General features: G+C 42.8%; 1 protein-coding gene across 1 annotated transcript in view; it reads left to right on the top strand.

Moving 5' to 3' along the window:
* Positions 1–1,794: 1,794 nt before the first annotated feature.
* Positions 1,795–24,072, top strand: part of CPXM2 (carboxypeptidase X, M14 family member 2) — a 68,889-nt gene continuing 46,611 nt past the window's right edge. The window contains exons 1-2 of the mRNA XM_063163036.1: positions 1,795–2,193; positions 22,086–22,195. Of these exons, the coding sequence (XP_063019106.1) occupies positions 1,881–2,193; positions 22,086–22,195 (423 nt within the window). The 5' untranslated portion in view covers positions 1,795–1,880. The remainder of the gene's footprint in view (positions 2,194–22,085; positions 22,196–24,072) is intronic.

Raw genomic sequence — 24,072 nt, forward strand, 5'->3', positions numbered from 1 at the left:
GGACCGCAGCAAGAAATACAATATACATGATGAAAATATAAGCTGCTATTTTCAACACAGGAGTAAGAATTCATATTTCATGTGAGCCAACTGTTGCACATTTCCTTCAGCACTGAAGGTTATTTTAGAGGTATGAAAAAGATGAAAGATAAGATTTTGCTCTCAGACAAATTGATTTCATTAACGACACTGGCTCGCGTGCGTGTAGCACAAAACATCCTGGTCTGCTGGGAAGATGTTTCAGGGGGGAGCAAATATCAGGATTCTCCCAAAAACAGTGAGAAAAAGGGCCACAGATGAGCCATGGTTTTCCTGGTTTTCAGCTGGGCTGAATCCAGGGAGCTGCCAAGAACTCCAGAAGAAGCCTCTTATAACTTGGCACATGATATGTGTTGATTTGTATAAGATATAGATAGTTAGTTAATATAGATATTAGTTATAGATATAGTTGTATTAGTTATAGATAATTTGCTGTAAGTTGCTATAAAATAAGAAGCTTATTTTAAAATTAAATAATAAGCTTATTACTTTCTTTGGAAAAGTGAACAGAAAACAGCACAGAACTTTTCCTGTGACTCTTTCCATATTTCTGCTCATTGATCCTCTTCAGGTTTTTTTCCTTTCCAATTAGGAAGTGGAAAAATGCAGCCTATAAGTGTATCTAAAGCTATATGATTTAAAGTATATTATTTGAACAATAAACCATTGTTACTATAAGTTACTCTAAATGAATATAGCCATACATACGTAAAGTATACAAACTATATATATATAAATTATATATATTAAATTATATATACAATTATATAGATATATAAATTATATATATAATTATATATAATTATGTATATAATTGTTATATAATTATATATAATTTTAATATCTTAAATTTATATTAAAATTATATATATAATTATATATATATATAAAGTTATATATATTTATATAGAAATTGAAATATAGTTTTAGATCTATAAACTAAGTTATATAGAAATTTTGTTGTCATATGGATGTAGACTAATAAAAAGAAGGGGGGCTGAGATTGATGCTTACTGGAGACGGATCCTACTCTGTAAAAGTTAAAAGGAGGGGGAAAGTTAAAAGTTGAAGGAGGGGGAAAGGGAATAACTTTTGTGCAATGAGGATGATTTGCCCCAGTCCCGCATGCCCCGTGTCCCCGGCGTGCCCAGGGTGGCAGTGCCAGCGGATGCCCCCTGCCAGGCTGGGGCTCTGCGTGCCCACCCCCGTGTCCCGGGGGAGGGAAGCGCTTGGGCCGCGGGCTGGGAGGAGAGGGCTGCCTGCCAAGCCGCCTTGCCTTGGAATCAGCGCTCTCTTGGATGAGCGGCGCGCAGGAGGAGCGAGGAGTCCGGGCACGGAGCGGGAACTGGCGCTGGGACACAGCGGCACCGAGAGCGGCGGGGCTGGGCAGCATCCCACCTGCGGGGCGAGTGTCCGTGTGTCCGAGTGTCCGAGTGCCCGAGTGCCCGACTGTCCGTGTGCCCGACTGTCCGACTGTCTGAGTGTGCGTGTCCGAGTGTCCGAGTGTCTGACTGTCCGTGTGCCCGACTGTCCGACTGTCTGAGTGTGCGTGTGTCCGAGTGTCTGACCGTCCGTGGGCCCGACTGTCCGTGTATCCGTGTGCCCAACTGTCCGACCGTCCGAGTGTGCCGTGTCCGTGTGCCCGACTGTCCGACTGTCCGACTGTCCGTGTGCCCAGCTGTCCGTGTGTCCGACTGCCCGTGTGTCCGGCTCTGCCTCCTCCCCGCATCCCCGTCCCGGTCCGGCTCCATCCCCGCCGCTCCCGGAGCGCCGTTCCCGCTGCCCGAACTCTCTCTGCCCGCTCTCCCAGCAAAGTTCCGGGACTCCCGCGCCCGGCAGCGATGATCGCCCGCGGCCGCTCCGGACTCTGCCTCGCTCTCTGCACCTTGGGGCTGGCACTGCTGGGGGATGTGTCCCGGGCCGTCCCCATGGACGATCAGGATTATTACCTGCAGGAAATCACCAACAGGGATCATTATTACTCCTTTCCGTATCCCGGGGAAGAGTTCTTTCCTTTCACGGAGCAACCCGGAGAGGAAGGACCTATCCGTGCTGCTGAGAGAGAGGAACAGCCAGGGTTCAAACCGAGCAGGAAGGAGTTAAAACAGAAGAAAAACAACAAAAAAGGAAAACCCATTCTTGAACCGCCACCAGGTAACTTTCCACCTTCTCCTCCAGAGTTTGGAGCCTGCTGAATCTCACGCCGCCTGTGACTTTTAGCATTAATGAATTTCCATTTAATGGCAGTCTTGGTAATAATAACAATAAATGTGGTTGTGGTGATGATGATGACAACACATTAAATTTTAATATCCCACAGAACAGAACTTTTACATACTTTGAAACAATCTCTACTTGAAAGGGAAAGAGTTAAAGAGTCGGAATGTAGTAATTCTGCTGTACTCTGGCTAGTCTGTGGACTTTTCCTTCTTAATTATTCTTAATTACACTTGGCAACTGGCTTGCTGTGAAAGCTGCTGTTCTGTAAGCAAAAGAACAGAGACAGATTTCATAGTAAAAGGTGATTATGTATAGTGACATCTCACCTTATCCCTTGTCACTTCAATCTAAGAAAGGCTTCTGAATTAATTTCACTTCTAAACCTGTGAATTTCTCTGAGATTTCACTTTTAAGCCCTCCAGAGGAAGATATGTAAACAGAGATCTTCCTGGAAAAGACTAAGCCCTAACAAGCTCCATTTAATTATGGACCAGTTAAGAAAAGAAATTAAATAGCAACAAAAATGCCTTAAAATAAAAAGGCCACCCTTAATTCCATTTTTGAAAGTTTGCAGAAACTCGACCAGCTTCTACCACCCACTTGTTCCCATTAACATCTGATTGCACCCCAAAAGAGTAATCCCTTTCTGTGCTCCCTGACTGTCTGATAGGTATTTTACTGGTTTGGGATACTTAGGAGTGAGTTTGGTCCATGAAGTTTAGAGTTGTAAAATTTGGGGCCAAATCTCATTCCTCTACAGCTGAACTTTCCTTCAGGAGGAAATTTCATGTTAATTACTGGGGCATATGGCACAAAATCTGTGGTTCAGAATCATCAGTACAGCAAAACAGGGCATCGGGGTTGTAGGGTGGCTTTAACTTTGTCCAGTGACATCCAGCAGGTAACAAACAAAATATTTGAAATTTAATGTTAGCAGTAATAAAAATTAATTAGCATTCGTGCAGCAAACATCTGGGCCTTTATACTAATAAATAGTGATAAGAAAGTGTAATTTCTAACATCTGACATTTCTAAAACCATTTGTGGGACAGGCAGCGTGGCTTGTCAGGGTAACTCCAGGCAGAAGTCAAGGGTGGTGGCAGATGTACCTTGTCTGGGGAGAAGAGACACAAAACATCTGTGTCCCTGTCCCCTCAGGGGCCAGCAGCTTCCCAAGGAAATGACACTGCCTGGACCACCTCAAGTTCATTATCTCAGTAGGGTCACTGCAGTCTACGGGAGATCTGAGAATGTTCTTGTTGCAATGTGTCATTTGTTTGGGTTTTTAAGTTAAGGAAAAAGGTTCTTAACTTAAGAGCTTTCCACCTCCACAGACTGAACAGCTGCATTGACAAGACAAGGGGGAACACTTCCCAGTGCCAGAGGGCAGGGCTGGATGGGATTTTGGGAAGGAATTGTTCCCTGTGAGGGTGGGCAGGCCCTGGCACAGGTGCCCAGAGCAGCTGTGGCTGCCCCTGGATCCCTGGCAGTGCCCAAGGCCAGGTTGGACACTGGGGCTGGGAGCACCTGGGACAGTGGAATGGACTGGATGATGTTTTTAGATCCTTTCCAACCCAAACCATTCCATAAATTCATGACCATGGGACACACTTGGATATTAAAGCTCTGTAATTAGGTTTTTGATTCCTCATTGTGGTGGAGACAATCGAGATTTCCATCTTGTGGTGGGATGTTCTGTGGTTCATCTCTGCTTTCACCTTCCCTGTTGGCTTTTTCCCAATTTTCCCAGCACTTGGGCATTCACACTTGCTCCAAACATGACACTGATGGGAAGAGAATCCAATCCATGAGGGCAAAGTTTATTTTTCTTTACAGACTGGCATCTTCCTCATTCCCCACCTGCTGCACTGAGCACAGGGGGAGAGGCTTGTGGTGCACCACCAAAAGCAGCTGGGAATGGCTCAATTTCTCCTTCTGCAGCAAGTTTGGGCTCTTTGGACGCAGCTGAGCTTCCAAGCTTTCACCAGCCATGTGCAATAAGAGGTTTCAAAGCCTCTGAGCTTTTAAAAATCAGCCAGAGGTACAACAAGCACCCGATCTCCTCCACCAAACTCCTGCTCCTTGATCCAGGACTTGGGTGATTGAAGTCAACTCAGCACCATAAAAATTCAGTAGATTTCCCTGGGAGCAGCTGAACAATTTTAACTGCAAGAGGCATCATAATCCCTGAGGTGAACACCAGTGAGGAGAAGGGTCACCACTTGCTACAGATGGGAGTGAAAACAGGAGGTTCCAGCAGGAAGTGTCAGGCAGTTTCAGCTGCAGTGTTAAAAGTCCTGGCTGTAATATTTAAATTTTCTCTTTTCTCCTCACCCAGAGGCAGGCAAGGGCAAGGTCCTGCCAGGGCAGTAACTGTGATGCTCAGTGCCATGTCCCCATGTCACCAGGGATCAGTTTGGAATGAAGATCTGACAATCTGGCCCTCACAGAGATGTTGAAACACTAATACATACCTATATTAACTCAAATCTGCATGTTAAGAGGCCAGCTAGAAATAATAATAGCAGCTGTCAAACAAGTATCAATAATAATAACCATAAATCTGGCTGGGTAAGAATGTGTCTTCTGCTTACATGTACACAACTGTGTTTATGCATCTCTCCAGAGGTGGAATTAATTTATTGGACATGCAGTAAATACTGAAATTTGGGGTTTGTGAGGCTCACTGGCAGCCAGGACATGTGGGATTAATTAGTTGCAACAAACAATGGCCTGGCTGGGAGCTGAGATGGGGAAGGAGGAGCAATGGGAATGTGTGATGTGCCCTTTGGCTGAGCAGCTGGTCCTGATCAACCCCAGCTTTGAATCAAAATGGAAATCAAATGGAGCAGTCTCAAGGACATGGCACTAAACAGATGACACACACTCCATTTATTTCAGCTAATTACTGAAGGTGGCCAGAATATCGATGTTTTCAGTCTGTGAAATATTAATGTAGAAAGAAATCCAGTTGACGCCAACGGGTTTGCAATTTTTGGTTTAAAATATTAAAATCAATATTTGCAAATAGTCAACTCAGGTAAAAGTTGAAAGTATCAATCTGCCTCTTTGCCCTTTAAATGCCTCATAAATTAAGTGGTGCTAGGTCATCTTTGGAAGGCAAACATTTGCATTGACAGGTTTTGTGCATATAAACAGATTTCCATTTTCTAATTCTGTCCTTGTTTGTATAGGCCTCTGTCCAAAGCCCAATCAAATCAGTGGAAAGAGTCTTGTTAACATCAATGTTTTGCTTTTATGAGGCTTTTAATAGAGTCTGATAGATGGTGCCTCAGCTACCACCTGTGGGGCAGATCCCTTCAGAGTCTGGGGGTCTGACTACAGGCAAAAATTCATCATCAAGAGATTTTATAGGGCTGAGGTGCCCAATAACCTCGTCAGTGTAGCCCAAGTCTGCCGCAGCAAAGTTTGTAATTATTTTGATTTGATCTGCAAAATTTAAACTTGTAGTTCTTGTAGAGCCATACTTCAATTCTGAATGTATTTAGAAACTAGAGGAGTGGTGTTTATTTGTATGGCAGTGCTCAGAGAGGGGCTTAGAGAACATTTGTTCTGTATTTCACAGATCTCCCAGTGTTTGATCTCTGCACAAGCCAACATTTGTCTGTGTTTAGCTGAAATCAGGATTTCCTTTGCCTCATCTCATTTGGTGCTTTCCCCAGGCTTGATGAAACTCCTCGGATGCATCAGTGTTTACTTGCCCCATATTTGTTTATTTTTCTGCAATCTTGCCACCTGTTCAATAATGCAATTCTTAAGGGTTTGGTTTATTTCTTTTTAATTCTGTAGTGCATGGGATGGGCCAGGTCTTTCCTGTGAGGAGGAGGAGGAGTCAGAAAGGGAAGGCAAGGAGAGGATAAAATGGACAGTGCAGGCAAACATGGAAATAATCCAGCAGAGAGAATGTGAATTTATAAAAATAGACCAATAGTACTTTAAGTGAGATGTTTATCAAGATAATGAAAACATGGAGAGAGATCAGTGAGTGAATGAGGAGGGAAAGCTGAATCACAGGGATGTTATTCAGGAAAAACTGGAGATATTTTGGTGTGAAATGGGGGCGAAGTTCTGAGGAGTGTGTGAAGTTAAAAACATGACAGGTTTGGGGTGTTACTGGCATCTGTGTGGTGGTTTTGCTCACGAGAAAGAAGAAATGACAGAATGATACAGAAGGCATTGAACTGACAGCTGAAAGCACTTGAGACCTGGTCACCAAGACACAGCAGCACAGAATTCCTCATGAGCTGGGGAACTCCCAGTGCTGATCTTTTCCAGTCCTTTGGTGTCCCCTCTCTTAAACTTTCCTTCTCTGAGCAGCCCAAAGTGGAGCTCTCCTGTGACCTAGAACACAGACTTTAATTTTAAAGCTTTTGTTTACGCTTCTCATAATGGGAACTCCTAAGAATGGACTTCCTGGCCCTAGGTGGGTATCCCATGAATTTTAATATGACCTGTATTGCATCCTAATTGCCATTTGTGACAAGCAATGTGGCTTTTAATGAGTTTTCTTTCATCTACCAGCCTCTATTTTCTCCTCAGCACTTCTAAAATATGCAGAATAATGTAATGTGCACTATTCCATTTAAGAGCCCATCCTTTAAAGAATGTCACAACAAAAGAGGACAAGGGATGACTAAGAATGAATAATGAGCAATACCCTCAAAATTGGCCAAATCTTTTTGATTAGCATCTTTCCTTGCCCATGGCTTCAATGAATAATGTAACATGAGAAAGAAAAAAAAATGGGAATAAACACATTTTATTATGCCAGAGAAAACCACTTTCAAAGATAATTCTTCCAGCAGCCTTCTCTGAATTCAACCTCATGTTTAAGGTGAGAAAAATGTCTCTTTAAAAACACATCTTTAAAAGGGGGATGGTTTCACTGAATAGATTTTACTATCTCAACCTGAGCCTAGAGCTGTTCCTGAAATGCCAGCAATTATGAGACACTCATTAGCTGAATTCAGTCTTGGGGTTTAATGTTATTATCTGTTCAGTGAGCTGGCCAGACAGGACAATCCCATGGCTCACAACCAAAGTTCACTTATTTCTTTTGGGTTTGGAATGAAGCTTTCTGTCAGCTACGTGAGCTTCAAATCTGTCAGAAAAATGAAGTGGTGGAAGTAGAAGCTGTGGTGCAGAAGAAGTAATTTCCTGAATTTTCTGTATCTGACCTGGGATTTTAAAGTCTTGCCCAATTCACTGTGTAAAAAGCAAACTGCCAAAAGACTGGTGGTCAGAGTTGAGATTTAAATGTCATATTCACACAGTGGTTGCTTGTGACCTTGTTGCTTTGCAAAGGATGCTCTAGATTTGGTCTTCTTGTTGGACCTCTGGTGAGGTGATGTCTTGTGGGATTATTTGCTCTATGGAAATACAAATCTGTGCCTTTAATGCTGGGAGCTCCAGGAAACAAGTAAAGCTCTGATGCAGTCAAAATTTCTTGCCTTTTAAGATGCACTTTTAAATTCAGTGCCTGGGGAATTAAATGAGGATGTTTAGAGGAAACTGTCGAGCCCAAAGACAGGTCTCCACCACTGCTGCTGTCTGATTATTTTCCTGATGAGGATTCCTGATCCACAAATTCCTGCATTGTTCAGGGTCAAGCCTTGCTCCAGAGGAGCCTTCTTGTGGCTATTTCAGCTTCAAAAGGTGTTTGGTGGGGTGTTTGCATATCCAATCAAGCCATGAGAAACACTGACATCAAACCATTAGTAAAACACACCGCAGTGTTGATTCATTATTCCTGATCTAGATTCATTTGTAATTTCCTTGTGGCACAGCAAAAGGACCATTTATGATTCCATTCCCCTGTGGTTTCAGCATCCCAGTGTGAGCAAGAACAGGCTATTCTGGATGTTGGCTGTGTGCTGCAAGGGATGGAGCACTATCAGATTGGAGCAAGGCTTTTTATTCCTCCTGCACGTGCCAGGCAGTGCTAAATCAACTTGACAGGTGTAAAGGGAAAACTGTTCCTCTTTCCTACCCGTGGCTAAAAATGGCAACGAAAAAATAGGTGAGAAAAACAAGAATAATGAAGAGATGCCAGCTGGTGACTCAGGGAGTCAAAGTGCCTGTGAAGGCATCAGAGGGAGAGTGTGTGGGTCACTTAAGGCATCTTCAGAGCACTTGGGCTCAGCTGCTAATCCCTCCAGCCCTGCTCTAATTAAATTACAAAGGATGTTCTGGTGAGTCTGCTGATAGATATCTGAACTCCTCTTTTGGACAAAAAATGCTTCCCTCCTGGTGGGGAACATCCTGGTGTTGTGGAACATCCATCTCATTATGGCTTAAATGGAGACAAGCAAAGACAAGGGCTTCATTCCTTGTTTGCTCAGTGATTTACATCATTTTTGCAAACAAGAAAAGGCCTTAAAGTGATTTTCTGATTCTGGAGGGGTATTTAAAGCAGCTATCTTATAAATGGGAATCAGCCCCAATACACAGTGAAGTATATTTTATAACAATCCATTTCAAAGAATTACATGGGATAACACCACTTTGTAAGGAGAGGAGAAACTAATTTTACTCTTGGCTTAGGAAGAGGGAATAATTTTCTGTTCTGACACATGAATCCCCCCAAACCTGCCCTGTCTGGGCTCTGTGGGGCTGCCTCGCTGGGATTTGACATTGCAGAAAAGTGAAAAAAAGCTGGGGAGCTCCAGAGGGCCACAGTGACTTCCAGTAGCTGTGACTCACGGCTGGAGCTGAGCTGATTTAGGAGTGAAAGTACCCAGATATGAGATTAATCTTCTGTTTCTTTGTGATTAATTACCTGTAACTTACAGATCTGTAAATAAGAGAAAATAAAAGACTTTTGCTCATGTTTTCACAGAGGAATTAGCAGGATGCTGTGCTTGCAAAAGTGCTGCTGCATCCAACCTGCCCAGCAAGGCATGCAGTAAAAGTTGTGTACATAAGTTAAACAAAGATCACAGTTACATGTCTTTTTACTCTGCTACACAGTGCATCTGCTCTGTAGATACTGACATAGAAAATATGACTTTCAAAGTGGATAGTGGAAGTGATTAATTGAGTTTTTTTTTATAGGGGGATTAATTACTTACAGATTTATTTTGTGGTTTGCTTTTTTAATTAATGAATTGCCAGACAGACTTCTGGTGTGACTGTACATCATCCTGGGGCTGCTGGTGAATTATTTAAGGTATGTACCTGGCAAAACTCTTCTCCTACAATCAAGGTGATTCCCAAAGACCATTTAAATCCAACTGAGATCTTCCATGAAGTTGATGGCAAAGAATTATGTGTATATCTATAGTTTAAAACTTTAAAAATATGGGAATTTTGAAAGTTCTACAGTGGAACTCAGTTGGATAAAGCACCAGAGTCCTCTGTTCAGGTTGATTCTTTCTTTTGGACCTCAGCAGCTCATCCAGAAAGTGGATGACCTGGTAGACCTGGATGACCTGGTAGACCTTCCTAAATCTGATTTTCTTGCTTAGCTTATGGGGCTTGAGTGCTTCCTGTAGATGATTTCTTCCTTACTCTCCCATGTATCACAAATTTAGTGGTTTTCTTGTTGCTTCCCCTCATTTTGGCTCTATGGGATCAATCCTTCTGACTGGGACCTAGAAGAGATCCTGAGGGTGAACCCCAAATGTCCCTGCTTGTCTTCCAGGACAGTCCCCACTCTCCCCAGATTTGCTTTTTAGCTGTTTTCTCATTTGAACTTTAGAAAGCAAAGCAGCTTCCCATTTTAAGAAGGTTGTGTTTGAGAGGGGGAGCACAGAGCCAGGCTGAGCATCCCCTTCCTTCTCCACATCCAGAACTGAGGGGAAATGCCAAGCCCACCAACCATCCTGGCATGCTAGGACAAGGTGTTGCTTGCACCTTGCAAACTGGAACCCACCTTTGTCCCTCTTTCCCAGAAAGCAGGGTATTTTTATGTTCTCCCCTTCAGGGACACAGCAGTTTATGGTGACAGGTTTATGGCTCCTCACGACTTTCAGGGTGCACCTGAAACATCTGGCAAAGGAAGGGAACAGTTCAGAGTATTTTGGAAGAGCTGGTCTCAGACCTGGCTGTCAGCACACCCTGCAGCACTGGTACAACCACCCCTTAGGCCAGATTGGCTCAAACACACCCCTTTGTTCCTTCCCCAAGATTATTTTCAAAAGTGTAATGAATTTTCCTCATGTACAAGACAGAGGATGTCTGAAAACAAGGGACCAGATCTCAACCTTCCCAAAAATGCTTCACTGACTGATAACAGAAACTGCAATTTCAGCAAAACAGCCTTTCCTATGTGATTGCCTAAAAGTAGAACTTGACAATGTGATTTTTCTCTTTTTCCCCCTTAATTGCTCAGGTACTGAAAAATACTGTTAAAGGTTGGACTGGATGATCTTGGAGATCTTTTCCAACCTGAAGGATTCTGTGATTCTGAGTTACAGAAGGCATTTCAGAACGAGTTAGAATTGTGTTTGCCATCACAGGCTGGATGGGCAGTACCCTATCCCAGGGGACAGACCCAGCTTTATCCCAGAGTGTGCAGACTGCACTATCTTTAAATTCCAATTAAAAATTCCAGTGAGAGCTCTGCCAAAAGTAAATCTGGGCTGTATGGGTGGCTGCTGGGGAGGCTGGGATTTCCCATGGTAAAAGTGGAGTGGATTTGGATTTGGATTTGTTAGAGGATGGGGCTGACCCAAGAAGATGGGGATGTGTCCCAGCCTGCAGTGATGTCCCTGGAGCAGGAGGCTTCCCCAGGCGAGGCCACAGCTCTTATGCTGCTGGGGAACAGAGTGATGAGGAGAGGAGTAGCCAGGCCCAGCCCCTGAGCTAAAACAAAGAGAAAAGTGTCTGACAGCCCTCCTGGGGGATATTTTGTTCCTCAGACTCCTCTGGATAATTCTGGATCCCAGCAGAGGACTGCAGCCCAGAATTCCTGCAGGCTCCCCAGATGCGTGGCTCAGACCTAGACCAGTTCCTCTGCCTTTCATCAGATACATGGAAGTGACAAAAAGGGACCCCAAAAACCTTGATTCCATCTGGTGGTGGAACAAAGGATTGGGGAATCATGCACAGAGTCAGAAACGTGAGTGATCTCTGAGTGTTCTTCCAAAGACCTTTGGAGATGCTGACAGAGTCCAGGTGCTGCAGAAGCCAAGAGATGGATGAAAGGCACGAGCCCCAGAGAAGAAAATGGATAAATCCCAAGCTGGCAGGAATGAGGGGTCTGAGGCTGGTACCACGTGGAATCCAAAATCCTGCAGACACATCTGGTTTGTTCCATACTCCAAATGTGTACTTGGCTTTTTTTTGGTGCTTGAATGCATGTCAAATGGCAATCAGACATGGAGACCCCCCTGCTGTCTGACAAGAGGAATAAAATGGGAAACCTTAAAAAATATTTTTAAAAAGTGCTAGTGCGGAGTTAGTGCAGATAGAATGCCACAGAACTCTCTGAAAAAGGGGACAGAAAATAGGACAGAACTTTTCCTCTGCAACTCTTTCCGTATTTCTGCTCATTAAACCCGAATCAGATTTTTTTCCTTTCCAATTAGGAAGTGGGAAAATGAGGAGTTGTGTGCTCAGGGAAGCTTGCCTTGAAGCTTTCCCTATTCCACAGCTTTTCAAGTGCAGAATACCTGTACTTAACAAATACTTTTGGCTCCTGTGGATGGGAAGGAGGCTGAACTCTCCAAGGCAGCACTGGAATTAACAAGTCCCAAATCATGACCTGAACTTTTCACATTAACACCTTGATGTTTTGCAGTGCAGATGAATCTCTGGGTGACAATGTGGGCACTTTTCTTCAGGGGAAGGATGTCAAACCTCACTGGGCAACTGATAAAAATTAGATTTTATCTGAATGCGCTCCTGAGCATTCCTCCTTGTGTCCACAGACTGGGAAATGCATTGCCTCCAGCTTGCATTTTTGGGCCTTTTATTTAAATTTTATTTTTGGACTTTTGGGCTTTCGGCCTGGAGCAGGCAGAGGTGAATGCAGCCCGTTTTATACTCACTTATAACTCATATTCCAATTCATTTGGAGCTCCTGACACGTTTTTCTTTGAACCAGTGAGGCCTCCAATGTGCTAAATGTGGAGCCTGTGATTCTGAGCCTTTGCTGGACCACAGCTGAATTGTTAAACAAAGCAGAAAAGATGTTTTGACAGAATGAATTTGGGAACCGTAGGAAGCTGGAATAGGGAGAAAGGAGCTCTGAACATTTGTGCTGGAGAGGCGCCCACCCTTGGAGATATTTGTCTGAACCTTGCTTGAACTGCTTTATCTCCTTTGCTCCATAGCTTGGAGCTGGAGCTTCACACCAACTTCCCAAGCTTCAAACCTTCCCTGCAATCCTCCCAGAGATCTCCAAAAGCAATGTCTGACTCAATTTTAGCATTTCTCTTCCTGCAGACAGGAAACTCAGAGCCTTGAGAAAATGCTGAGTGTTCAGAATTTAAAAGGTAATAACCAAGCTTTTAAATCCACAGATTCCTGGTGCTTGCTTGGGCTTGAGGCATTTTAAAACTTATTTATTGAGTTATTTCTGTTAGCTGACTTTTCCATGATTGGTTTGAAGGCAGGTAGAGAGGGGGAAGTTGAACAGAGAAACTCTGGTGTGTCCAAATGTCATCTTCACAATGGACACATGAAAGCTAAAAATTCACCTGAGAGCTGAAATCCTTGGGAAGATGAGCAAAAACTCAGGGAATCACCTGCTGAAATGTGGGAAAGGGAGAGCCTGGCTGCACAGAGGGTTTTCTGAGCTCCTTAGGAATCATTCCTTTAAAATTACATTGGGGAGGAACTGATTCCCTTTGCAAGCTGGGCTCTGTCCTTGGGTTTTCCACGTTCCCCAGTGGGATTCCTGTGCTGCCCTGGGGTTTGTGTCCCCTGAGTGAGCCCAAACGCCAATTTCAGATCTCCTCTTCCCAAGGAAATCCTCTCTCATGCACCCCTACAATTCCACTCCTCTTTTCTTCTTTATTTATTTCTGGGGTTTGGTTTGGGGTATGGTGGTTTTGGTTGTTGGGGTCTTTTTTTGTTTTGGGGGTTTTTTTGGGTTTTTTTTTAATAAAAGAGGGTAGTCACTCTTCAATCCAGGCCTGGATTTGATTTTCTCAGATCTCAGAGATTTAGATATCTTTTGAAATGTTGCTTCTTGATGCTTTGAACTCTTAAATCCTCTGCTCTCAGGGTGTTTCTCAAGGGTGCAACAGCTTGGACATGGTGGGCTTTAAAGGAAATAAGAAAGCTCTGTTATATGAGTTCCTAAATCTTCTGCTTTTCTGCACTTCTGGATATATCCAAAGAACCTCTGGTTATTTTCTATGTGCACCTGGCCAAGTTTTTATCCCTCTACTGAAGCAGTTTCCCACTGTTTGGGATTTAAATGTATAAGTTCTTTCTGACATTTTAGTGCTGTCTTAGTGCTGTGTATCAAAGAATACTCAAGAATTCAGAGAATTCTGTGGATTCAAAGAACATACAGTCCATCAAATGAATAATCAGTTAAATAAAAAAGAATAATTAAGTGAGAAGCACACAATCCAACCAAACTTATTTTTGCTTTTTACTCTGCCCTAGAACTTACAAACTGATTCCTTTTTAAGGGTTGGGAAGGAGTACAAAGCTTGAGTTCAGGTTTATTGTAACCACACAACTTTCCTCTGGAATCACTGCCTGAGCAACAGCTCCAGGCACTATGAAAACTTCTATGCCTTATGAGAAGTGTTTGGGTTTATTAATTTCTCTTATTATTTCCTATGAATTAATAACCACAGATGTGATGCTAGAAGGAAAAAAACAAAAGTGTCTAAATGTGTAAACTTGCTAGAGCAGCCACACCAGGTCTTCATAAAACTCAGACCTTACACTTTATAAAAGGTTTTAAAAGCAAGCTGGATTGGTTTGAGGTATTTCCTGTCACAGGCTCCTTATATTTATCCCAGATGTGCAGCCTGGCAGAGGCTGGGCAGGGAGGGAGGGCAGGGTGGCAGCTCTGAGGGAGCCTGGGGCTGGGGCAGAGCGTCCCAGTGATGCTCCTGGTGCTGCTGGGGCAGAAGGGGTGGCAGTGCCAAGGGTGAGCCTTGGCTTGGCAACCCCAGCCCATCCTTGGGGGTGGAGCTGTGTGTTCAAACTTTCATGTCAGCACTGAGCAGCTGCACGTTGTTGGGAAGATTTCAGATCCAAAGGATGGATGGATTCCATCCATCCAAAGGCTGAGTTTTTCCCAAGGCAGCATGTCGGTGATGGAGAGAGGAGAAGGGGTGGCAGTGCCAAGGGTGAGCTTTGGCTTGGCAATCCCAGCCCATCCTTGGGGGTGTTGCTCGTGCATGGAGCTGTGTTTGCAGCCCTGTGTTCAAACTTTCATGTCAGCACTGAGCAGCAGCACGTTGTTGGGAAGATTTCAGATCCAAAGGATGGAAGGATTCCATCCATCCACAAGATGAGTTTTTCCCTGTCCATCCAATGGATGAGTTTTTCCCAAGGCAGCATGTCGGTGATGGAGAGAGACAGAGAGACTGACTTGGTGATCAGAATCCCATTTTGTTATGGGATACAAGCACTTATATACTATTTCAGGGAGACCAGTAATGTACCAGTCTCCCTGAAATAGTGTAAGTACTGCAATGATTCGGTTGAAATCACACACACAAACTTATGCATTAACCACATTTCTTGCTTGCAGAGTTCAATGGGATTTTCTTTATTCAGTAGACCCATGTGATTTAATCTTCTTGCAATCCAGGTCTAATTTTCAAAGTTCTGTTTGCTTTTGCCAAAGCATCCTGTTATAAAATCTCTAATGTTAACCAGGTCCGAAGTGCATCATCTGTGTTGTGTCCCCCAACATTCCAGCAGCAGCAGAGGAGGGCTGATGACCCTCAGAAGGATCAGAGGGATGATCCTCACCCAGCTCTCAGTGCAGATACGGACTGCTGCTAGTCTGCTCTCTGTTGGCACTTTGAGTATTTTTAACTTTAATAATAAAAATATGGAAGGTGACACCTCAACTCTCAGCTGACTAATGAGTCTCAGCTGCCTAAAGCACAGCTCGTGCTGCTTCATCAACGTGGCTCTGGAGGTTCCTGGTTTGCATCAGGAGCCAAGTCAGGCAGCTAAAAGGGTAAAAAACACCCTATAAAACCCAAAACTGAGGAGCCAAGTGATTCTATCCACATCCATGATTCACTCATGTTTAAACTACATCATCAAAGGAAGTTCACGTGTCTGTTTCAGTGTCATTTTCAGCTCATTTTCTGCCTTGTTGAGAACTAAAATAATGTAGTTTTGTCTGTGCTGGAGTTGAACTGGATTAAAATTTGAATAACATTAAGTGGAACTGTCTGGGAAGCTGCTGATTTCAGTCCTTCTCAAGTGAAAATTTAGCACTTGGGAGTGGAGGTGACTTTAGCAGTGGGGATGAAATTTAATGGCTCCTCACTGCTAATGAGAACTTTACAGTTTCTCAGGTTTTTCCTGCTCCATGTGTGTGGGGAGGGTGGGAAGGTGAAAGCTGGGTGATATCAGAGTAGTGCCATTTATTCCAGTGGAATTAGGTGTTCCCAAAGGATTTCTGAAGCTGTTCTTGTGTGTCTCAGCCCCAGGTGAGCAGTTCTGATTCTCAGGGTGGAGCATTTACAGCCCCTTTCCTGTGTCTTCCCACTTGTATAATTCCTTTGGACCACCTCAAATCCATACTTTGAGAATGGCTGTGTTGCAAAATCCTCAAAAAACAGCCAGAATGTTCAGTAAATGTATATTTCTAGGACCAGGAGTTGTGGATACTTTCCAGTTTATTTATGTTCAAGGAATTTCATGACTGTGCTGTCGCTCTGCCCAGTGAATTTTCTATACCAACTATGGATATATTGGATATATTTACTGCTGTATAAAATTCCTGGAGGGAGAGGGGGAAAATTGCACCACAAGCCAGTTTTATGCTCATACTTCTTATATATTTATCCTATTTTTGGTAAAATGCACTCAAATTGGATTGCTTATATGGTTAAACTTGAGCACTTCTAAGATGTCTCATTTATTGAGCCAGGGTTGTATCTTAAGATCAGAGTTATTTCTGTCTTGGTTTTATACTTGTTAATGGTATTCCAAGTTTTAATGTTTATTTTTGATGGCTGCAATTAATGCTCTGAGTGTAGAATCTCTGCTCTTGCATTACACCTCAGTGACCTGGTATTTTGAGCTATTTCTGGCATGAAGATGTGTTTTTAATGGTAATTTTTGTCCTGTACCCAGCCATTGTGCAAGTGGTCTGTCTCGGGTTTGTTCTCCATTTTTTTGGCTGTCTGTTTGTTTGGCTCTGGGAAAAAAAGAATGGTTCTCATTTTTGATGGCTGTACTCAGTTTTGTGGCTTTAGCTGGAATTACAGAAACTCTTCACCCTGTGCTTCAGAAAAAAAAAAACATCAGAGGAGGCATTTTAAAATTAATAGCACAGAATTCAGCCTCGTCAAAGCTCATAATAGAAGTTAAGAGCTGATATGATATTTTTCAGGCTGGGTTCCTTTGGCCATTAAAAAAATATGTTTTTTTGAGAGTGATTAAATGAAATACTTTGGAGAGAGAGGGCAGATCTTTGCAGATCTGGGTACAAATTGGAGGGCACCTTGTGCCACATCACAAATCCCATCCTGGGCCAGGCTGGTGGCAGCAGAAGGCAGCTCAGGGAGTGAATGTGATGTCTGGAGTTTAGATGAACCTCTTGAGTCTGAAGGCTTGGCCACAAAACCCCCAGGCACTCTGGAGCTGCTGCCTCCAGCTGTGCCAGCAATAATAGAAGCTTTTCCTGCTAAATGTTTCATTGCATCTGCAGCCAGCCACAACCTGGGCTTGCGAGAGAGCAAAAAATGTGAAAAGTTAATGAGAGAAAATGAAAAGAAAAGTGCACTTTCAGAATCTCATTTGGTTTCATGTCAGACCTGACCTAAAGAACCCAGAGAATGCTTCATTTATTCTTTATTTCTTTTTAAATCTTCAGGAGCAATCACAAGTGTAGGTTGCACTGCTGTGGTAAATATTTCCTCCTGATATTGAAGACCTCAATGCAGCATTTGGTGCTTGTCTGGAAAAATATACAGCTTTAGTGCAACATTAGCCAATAATTAATGTGGTCTTAGGACAGGAAATGTTGGCATCTCCTTAATTCTTTATTTGATCTTTGGCCTGGGACTGTAATTCAGTGTTTCACCTTCTGTGCAGGGCATTTGTTGTAAGTGCACTTTGCTTGCTTTGCTCTCACAGTGCTCATGGGTTTTTCAGAAAAAGGAAATAAAAGCAAAAGGTCTTTGAGGAACTTTAAGCTGCCTCAAGATGCTGCTTGAAATGATCTGGGGTGTAGGGTGGCTGTGGCCTGAACTCAGGTCAGAAAAGAAACTTGTTATTGTTCTTAGCAAGCAACACTTGATATATGAGCAGGGTCAGAAAAGCACCCAGACTGAAACCCATGGACATTTTTCCAGGGAAAAGCAACTGTGGAGTGTGAGTCATGAACATCTGTGGGAATTTCACACTTCCATGGTCACATCATCAAAACAGCAACACTGAGACCAGATTTGCACCTCTCCGTGCCCTCATAAGTAAATATAAATTATTTATGTAATATATATATATATATATATAAAATTATTTCGAAAATTGAAAACTTTATTCTGTTGAACTCAGCCCTTACAAAAGCTGTCAATCACAGAAACATAATCAAAAGATATTTTCAGCAAGGTGAAGGTTGTCAGAAATGTTCTTTTGCTGTTATTTCACCTTGCAGGTGCATTGCAGTATTAAAGTCCTTTGCCTACATGCGACCTAAGCAGAACTTTAGCCACGGAAATTCGACTGCCAGAGCTCCCATTAAAAGTTTCTGCTCTTGGAAGATGAATTATCAACCACACTTTTCATAGGAAAACCTCTAAATTTAGCTGCTAGGGCAAAATTTATGATATTGGCCTCATTAAGAAATTTTTGTGTGAGACCATCAAGACCTAAGAATAGTATGAATGGTACAACGAACATTAAAGTCTTAATTCCCACAAAATAGACATTTATTTGTGTGCCTAATTTACCTGCATCTGTAGGTAAATTCACAGTTTTGCCTCTTAATGGCATGTTGAAGTGCTCTGTTTAAACAAGATTTAAACCCTGTATCTCCCCTGGGACAGGAGATTGTCAGGCTGCACAGAGTTGATATTTCTCCATTTCCAGATCCCAGTATCTGTGCTCATGAGGAGTTAGACCAGCACAGACTTGCAGGAATTGAAGAGGGTTACAGGTATGGCCTTTGTGATATGGGCTGAAGAGGAAACATGGTGCTTCTCTCTGCCCTTCCATTTGAAAAGCTGGAATATACATATATATATATTTATTTACTTATTTGAAAAGCTGGAATATGTTCCATTTTGGAACATATTCCAAAACTGATGGGAAATTCTCTTTAAGTAAAAGAATTGTTTGTCTGCTTTGCCTCTGAAAGAGGAGGACAGAATGATTTCCTAAATGCATCTTTATTGGATACAAGAGCCATGAAGGCAGTCTGGACTTATCTGGCATTCTTTATTTAGACCAGAAGGAAATAAAATAAATGAGTAATTTAAGTAACAGAGCAGAGCACAAGTGTTTTCCTGGCCTGCTCCTGCAGCTGTGTGATGCAGAGCAGCTGAAATTGCAGCACAGCAGCTGTAATTGCCCTGCAGGAGTGAAGGAAACCAGGCTGGCTCTGCAGAAGGTGGGCTTTGACCAGGGCTTCAGTGGAAGATGCTGCAGCCACAGGACAAAGCCATCATGAGGATGAAACTGCTTTCAAATATCCCCCCACAGTGAGATTGCAAAGTGAGCCCCTGCTGGCTTGGGCACGGAGCTCAGCTGCACACACAGGTGCTGTTCCTGCTGCAGGCAAACCTGGAATAAGAGGCAAATTCACATTTCAAGAGATGAAATGGAGACTGAGGTGGTTCCTGGCTGTTTCTCCTGCTGATTTTAACGGTCAGGGATTTCCCCCAGGTACCAGAACTGCCTTGGTGCCCTGCTGGGACTCCTGGGGGAAGAATAATTGGCAGTAAAGGACACTGAGATGAGGCCATTCAGCATTGCTGCAGGAAACCTCACAAGAACACACTCCCACAGACAAATGTTGTTAACTCTGAATCCAAGCCCTGTCTCTGTTTAGTGGAATTAATTCATTTGATCCAGACACCTTATTAATGCTCATTTCTAAAGTGAACACCTATCCATGGGTGCAAATCACACACAAAATCATGCTTGGATATGGACCAGGAGGGAAGAAATGTCCAGAGCAGCCCCTTCACTGCATCTTCAACCTTAATGTTTGCTTTTTGTCCCTCTAAACCAGAAATGCTGTAGCTGCATTTATTTATTAAGTTCTTATGTACACAACACATGTATTTCAATATCTCAAAGCCACAGTTGAATTCCCTGTGTTTTATAATGATTAGATTTTCAGCTGGTTAAAGAAATAACCAAATAATTGAGTCATTTCCAGCTGAATCCATTATGCAATAGATTCACACAATCTCTGGTCATTCCTGCTGTCCAATTTCTGTGGCTTCCCTAAGGTTTTTTCAAACTGGCACAGAGAGTACAAAATCATTAAGACAGCCCTGCTGATTGGGTGGCAATTTTCATTGGTTTGTGAAATATTTCTTCAAGTTAAATAAAATGTATTAAAGCAATCCTTTAAAAAGTAAATTTTTATGAATGCCATAAATCAGTTTATTTTCCTGTATGTTTTTCAAAACTAGGCTGTCCTGATTATCTCCAGTAGCTCCAAGAAGCAGGGGACACACACCCCAACAAAATAATTTATCCAAAATTAAATTCTCAGTATGACTCAGAATTATTTTTTTTCAGTAGTGATATGGCGACTTCAGGTGGATTTTGTTGTCTTAAAATGAGTAAATTTGAGGTAATCAGAAGAAGCTATATTGAAAAATTTGTCCCCACCATCTCTGTACATTACATGTTGTTGTTTTAGTCTACATGCTTCTCTTTTCATCCCTTTATTGATGTTGGAATTTGTATGCATATGGAAAACATTTATATTCCTAAAGTGCTAATATTCTAACAATATGACTATTAAGAGAAAACATAATTTTATTTTAAATAAAAATCAAAAATTTTCTCTTGTGGAAAACTGCATGAATCCCAACATTGAAAATAAATAAATATCTAAAGGTCTTTGAATGCAAATCCTGCTGCTCTGCTCCCAGTTTGGGATGTCCACTGGACAAAGAGGAGCCAACAGTGGAAGAAAGTATTTTCATTTATTTTCATTCAAGTATTGAATGCACCATGCACCATGAGGTTGATTTCCAAACCTGTCTTGAGGACCAAACTTGTTAAAAGAGGCAGGCAGTTCCCAACAATGTAATTTACTCCCAGAGGAGATCTGTCAGAGCCTGACACTTCCACTTGGAGTATGATGAAAGATGCAACACTCTATAAGGAAATGAAATTAAAACAATCAGACAATCATCCCAAAATCCTCCCAGCTATTCCTTCCTCTGCCTTTCATTGCACATCCTGTTTCTTCTCTGTTTTGGATAATTGAATTGAAAGCTCTTTGAAATGAGGAGCTGTCTACATTTCAGCTCTTATGTAACACTAAGATCACTGTTGGTACTTCAGAAAATATGTTCATTTTTACTTTATGTCTTTACTACTTCTGAAGGAGACATTTGGCCCTGGATTTGTGTGGGAACTTCCTAAGGATGACCAAAGAAACAGCAGCATGAATTGACAGCCACATTTTGTGTCAATTGATTGTCACGTTTTTCCTGAGGGTTTTTAATTTGTTGGGAACTAAGGAGGAATCTGGGAAATCTCACACATTGCCAGTTTGTGCCTAATAATGCAAAATTACACCTGAAAGTTAAAGACAACCTGAAAGTTAAATACAACCAGGTACATTCCCTGTCCAGGTCAGAGTCCCCATCCCTGCAGGGATTTAACAGAGATGTGCATGTGGCATTTGGGGACAGTATTGGTGAACATGTCAGTGATGAGAGAATGGTTGAACCTGATTATTTTTGAGGGCTTTCCCACCATAAATGATTATTTCATACTTTGATAACCTCATGACATTTTGGTGAGTGATTAAAAAGCCAAATATTTGTCTGATAATCACAGAGCAGATTTTTCCCAAACTCCAAAGAGCTCCAAGAACTGCTTTGCTGAAGTGCTTGCATTTCCTTTTCTGTCCTCAAGGATGTGCAGAATTTGGGGCTTAGAGAGATGGCCCTTGGGTCAAAATTGTTCTGTTTGTGTTTAATCACCACCTCTGCAGAGCTCAGCTCTCTCTGGGCTCCCAGACCTCTGGAACAGATGCTGTTGTGCAATGGGAGGAACTGTGAGTGAAGCTTCCAGAAGAGATTTTAATTAGAAACATAATTTCTTACAGTAGCTTGGAATGAGTACAGGGAGGGAGAAAAAAAATCCAAGCAAGAGATGAAAAAGAAAATACAAAAAGTAAAAATAAAAAGGGCGTTTTGCTGGTGAAAAGCACTTGACAGGAAATACTGTGCATATCTGTGAGAAACTGAAGCACAGAGCAAGCAGCAATAACTCTCTGAGCCCCTGCAAAGGGTGTAAATATGCATTGCCTCACTGATTTTCAGAGAGCTGCCATTCCTCATTGCCCTCAGCGCTGCTCTGCTCCTCCGGCCCAGCGAGGGCCCAGCCAGCTTGGCACTGCCGAAATCCAGGAACTGTGAATGCTTGTTTGTTTGGTGTTGTTTCCTTGGTTTGTTTTTTGTCGTTTTCCTGTTCAATTAAAACTTAATCAATGTTTTGTTTTGTAGATTGCCCTCCACTCGGTCTGGAGACATTGAAAATTACTGACTTCCAGCTCCATGCCTCCACGGCCAAGCGCTACGGCCTCGGGGCCCACCGAGGGAGGCTCAACATCCAGGTAACAGCAATTCCTCCTCCCGAGTGCCAGAATGGCTCCAGGTTGTGCTGCTGAATAAAGAGAACCAGTGGACACTTATTGGTTCTGACTGCTTTGTCAGCTCATGTAATTCAAAAGGAGGGGAAGCGCTGGGGCTGTGCAAGGGAGGGGGTTTGGTGGATAACCTTTGGGTTCGTGGGATAGTTGGGGAGATCTCCAGGCTTGGTGTGCAGATCCTGACTCTGAGCAGGCAAAGGTGGAGGCAGCTCCCTTCCCTGCTGTGGGAACCCAGAACATCCCTCTGGCTGTCCAGGATGGCCAGGACCCCTGCCAGGGGGCTCAGAGACCCTGGCACAGAGCCCAGAATTGCCTGTGGGTTTGATTATGACCCGTAGAGCAAGTAACCAACCTTATATGAAGATCTGCAAGCCACAACAGTTTAAGTAGAATAATAGTGAGTTTATCACGGGGTGAAAAAGTAGATTTTGGGGTTTCTGGTTGGTATGGGGGTTCAGGGGGCAAAATGGAGGAATCTGGGTACACCCAGCCTTTCTCCTTCTTCTTCTTGGCCTCCATCATCTGCTGTGATGTTGGCACTTTTAGATTGGTTTAGAGTAGAAGCTCACTGTCTAACACAGGTGATAGGTATTGGGAAGTTATTGTAAATATTGCACACGTAGTTTTTAGTATAAAGACATAACACTGCCCTGGGGGCAGGCAGAGTGCCTGGGCTGTCTTGCTAAGAGGACTTCGGCAGGGCAGGAAAAAAGTTTTTATAGATAAGGAACAATAAACAACCTTGAGACTGAGAAATGGAGGGCCCTGACTCCTTCTTCAAGCACTGGGCTGGGAAAAGAGACTTTCTAACTTTTCTTAGGGCACTGAGACCAGCTAAAGATCCCAACACCCTGTTCCCTTCACCAGCCTGCAAGGAAGCTCTCACAGCAAGTTGCTTTTTCCTTTGTTGTCTGTCTGTAGTTAATGACAATGGTCAATTGAAAGTGTGGTTTCAAGTGAAACCCTTTCCCTAAGGCAGTTGTTTTCAGCAGCAGTGATTATACCATCCAAAAAATGCTTCACTTCCGAACTCTCTAACACAGAACCCTGTTTAGCATCTTTTGCTTCAGATTAAAAATGTGTTTAGGTGCTTTCCAGGACCAAATGCCATTGTCCCATTTCTCATGTTTCTATTTCCCACTTTATTATTAGGGCTGTTCTCTGAATTACAGTCTGTCCAGACTAAAAATGTTACTTTGCATGATAAAGCAGAACACTTAAAGTCATAAACAGGATATCTGCACTGAGCCAACCGTGAAAGATCTCTGGAGTTTGTTTAATTTATCTTTCATTTCAGACCCCTCCATTTGTGTTTCTCCCCAGCTGAAGGGATTTGATGCTTAGGCTGGGACTAGGAGGGATGAGCTCTCATCACCAGTGTCACATTCCATGTGGTTCACTCTGGTAGAGGGACTGATTTCAACCAATCAAGTTTTGATTTTTCAACCAATTTTTAAACCACTCTGCCTCTGCACAAACATCTCTCTGAGGAAAATGCCTGCATAGGCCTCCTAATTTTTTTTCAGTGTTTGTTTTAATGTATTAAAGTTGGTCAGAAAGCTGAGGAAACCAGTTTGGAAAAGGCAGCTGGAAAAGGGGGATGGCAGGCAGCCCAGAGTGGGAATGGGCCCAATCCAGGTCCATGCAGGCCCTTCCTTTCTAACCCAGGTCCATGGGGTTGTGTGCAAGGTGAGCTCTCACCTGCAGCTTTCATATTCATTGACTTTGATATTTTCTGTTAGGAAAAAAACCCCTCATGATCAAAAAAAATGGAATGCAGGTGATATTCAGGGGGGTTCTTAGTTATTTTATTGCAGTCTTGTTTATATAATGGCATAAAA

The sequence above is a fragment of the Melospiza melodia genome, chromosome 9 (assembly GCF_035770615.1).
Source record: "Melospiza melodia melodia isolate bMelMel2 chromosome 9, bMelMel2.pri, whole genome shotgun sequence".
In the NCBI taxonomy this organism is placed as follows: Eukaryota; Metazoa; Chordata; class Aves; order Passeriformes; family Passerellidae; genus Melospiza; species Melospiza melodia.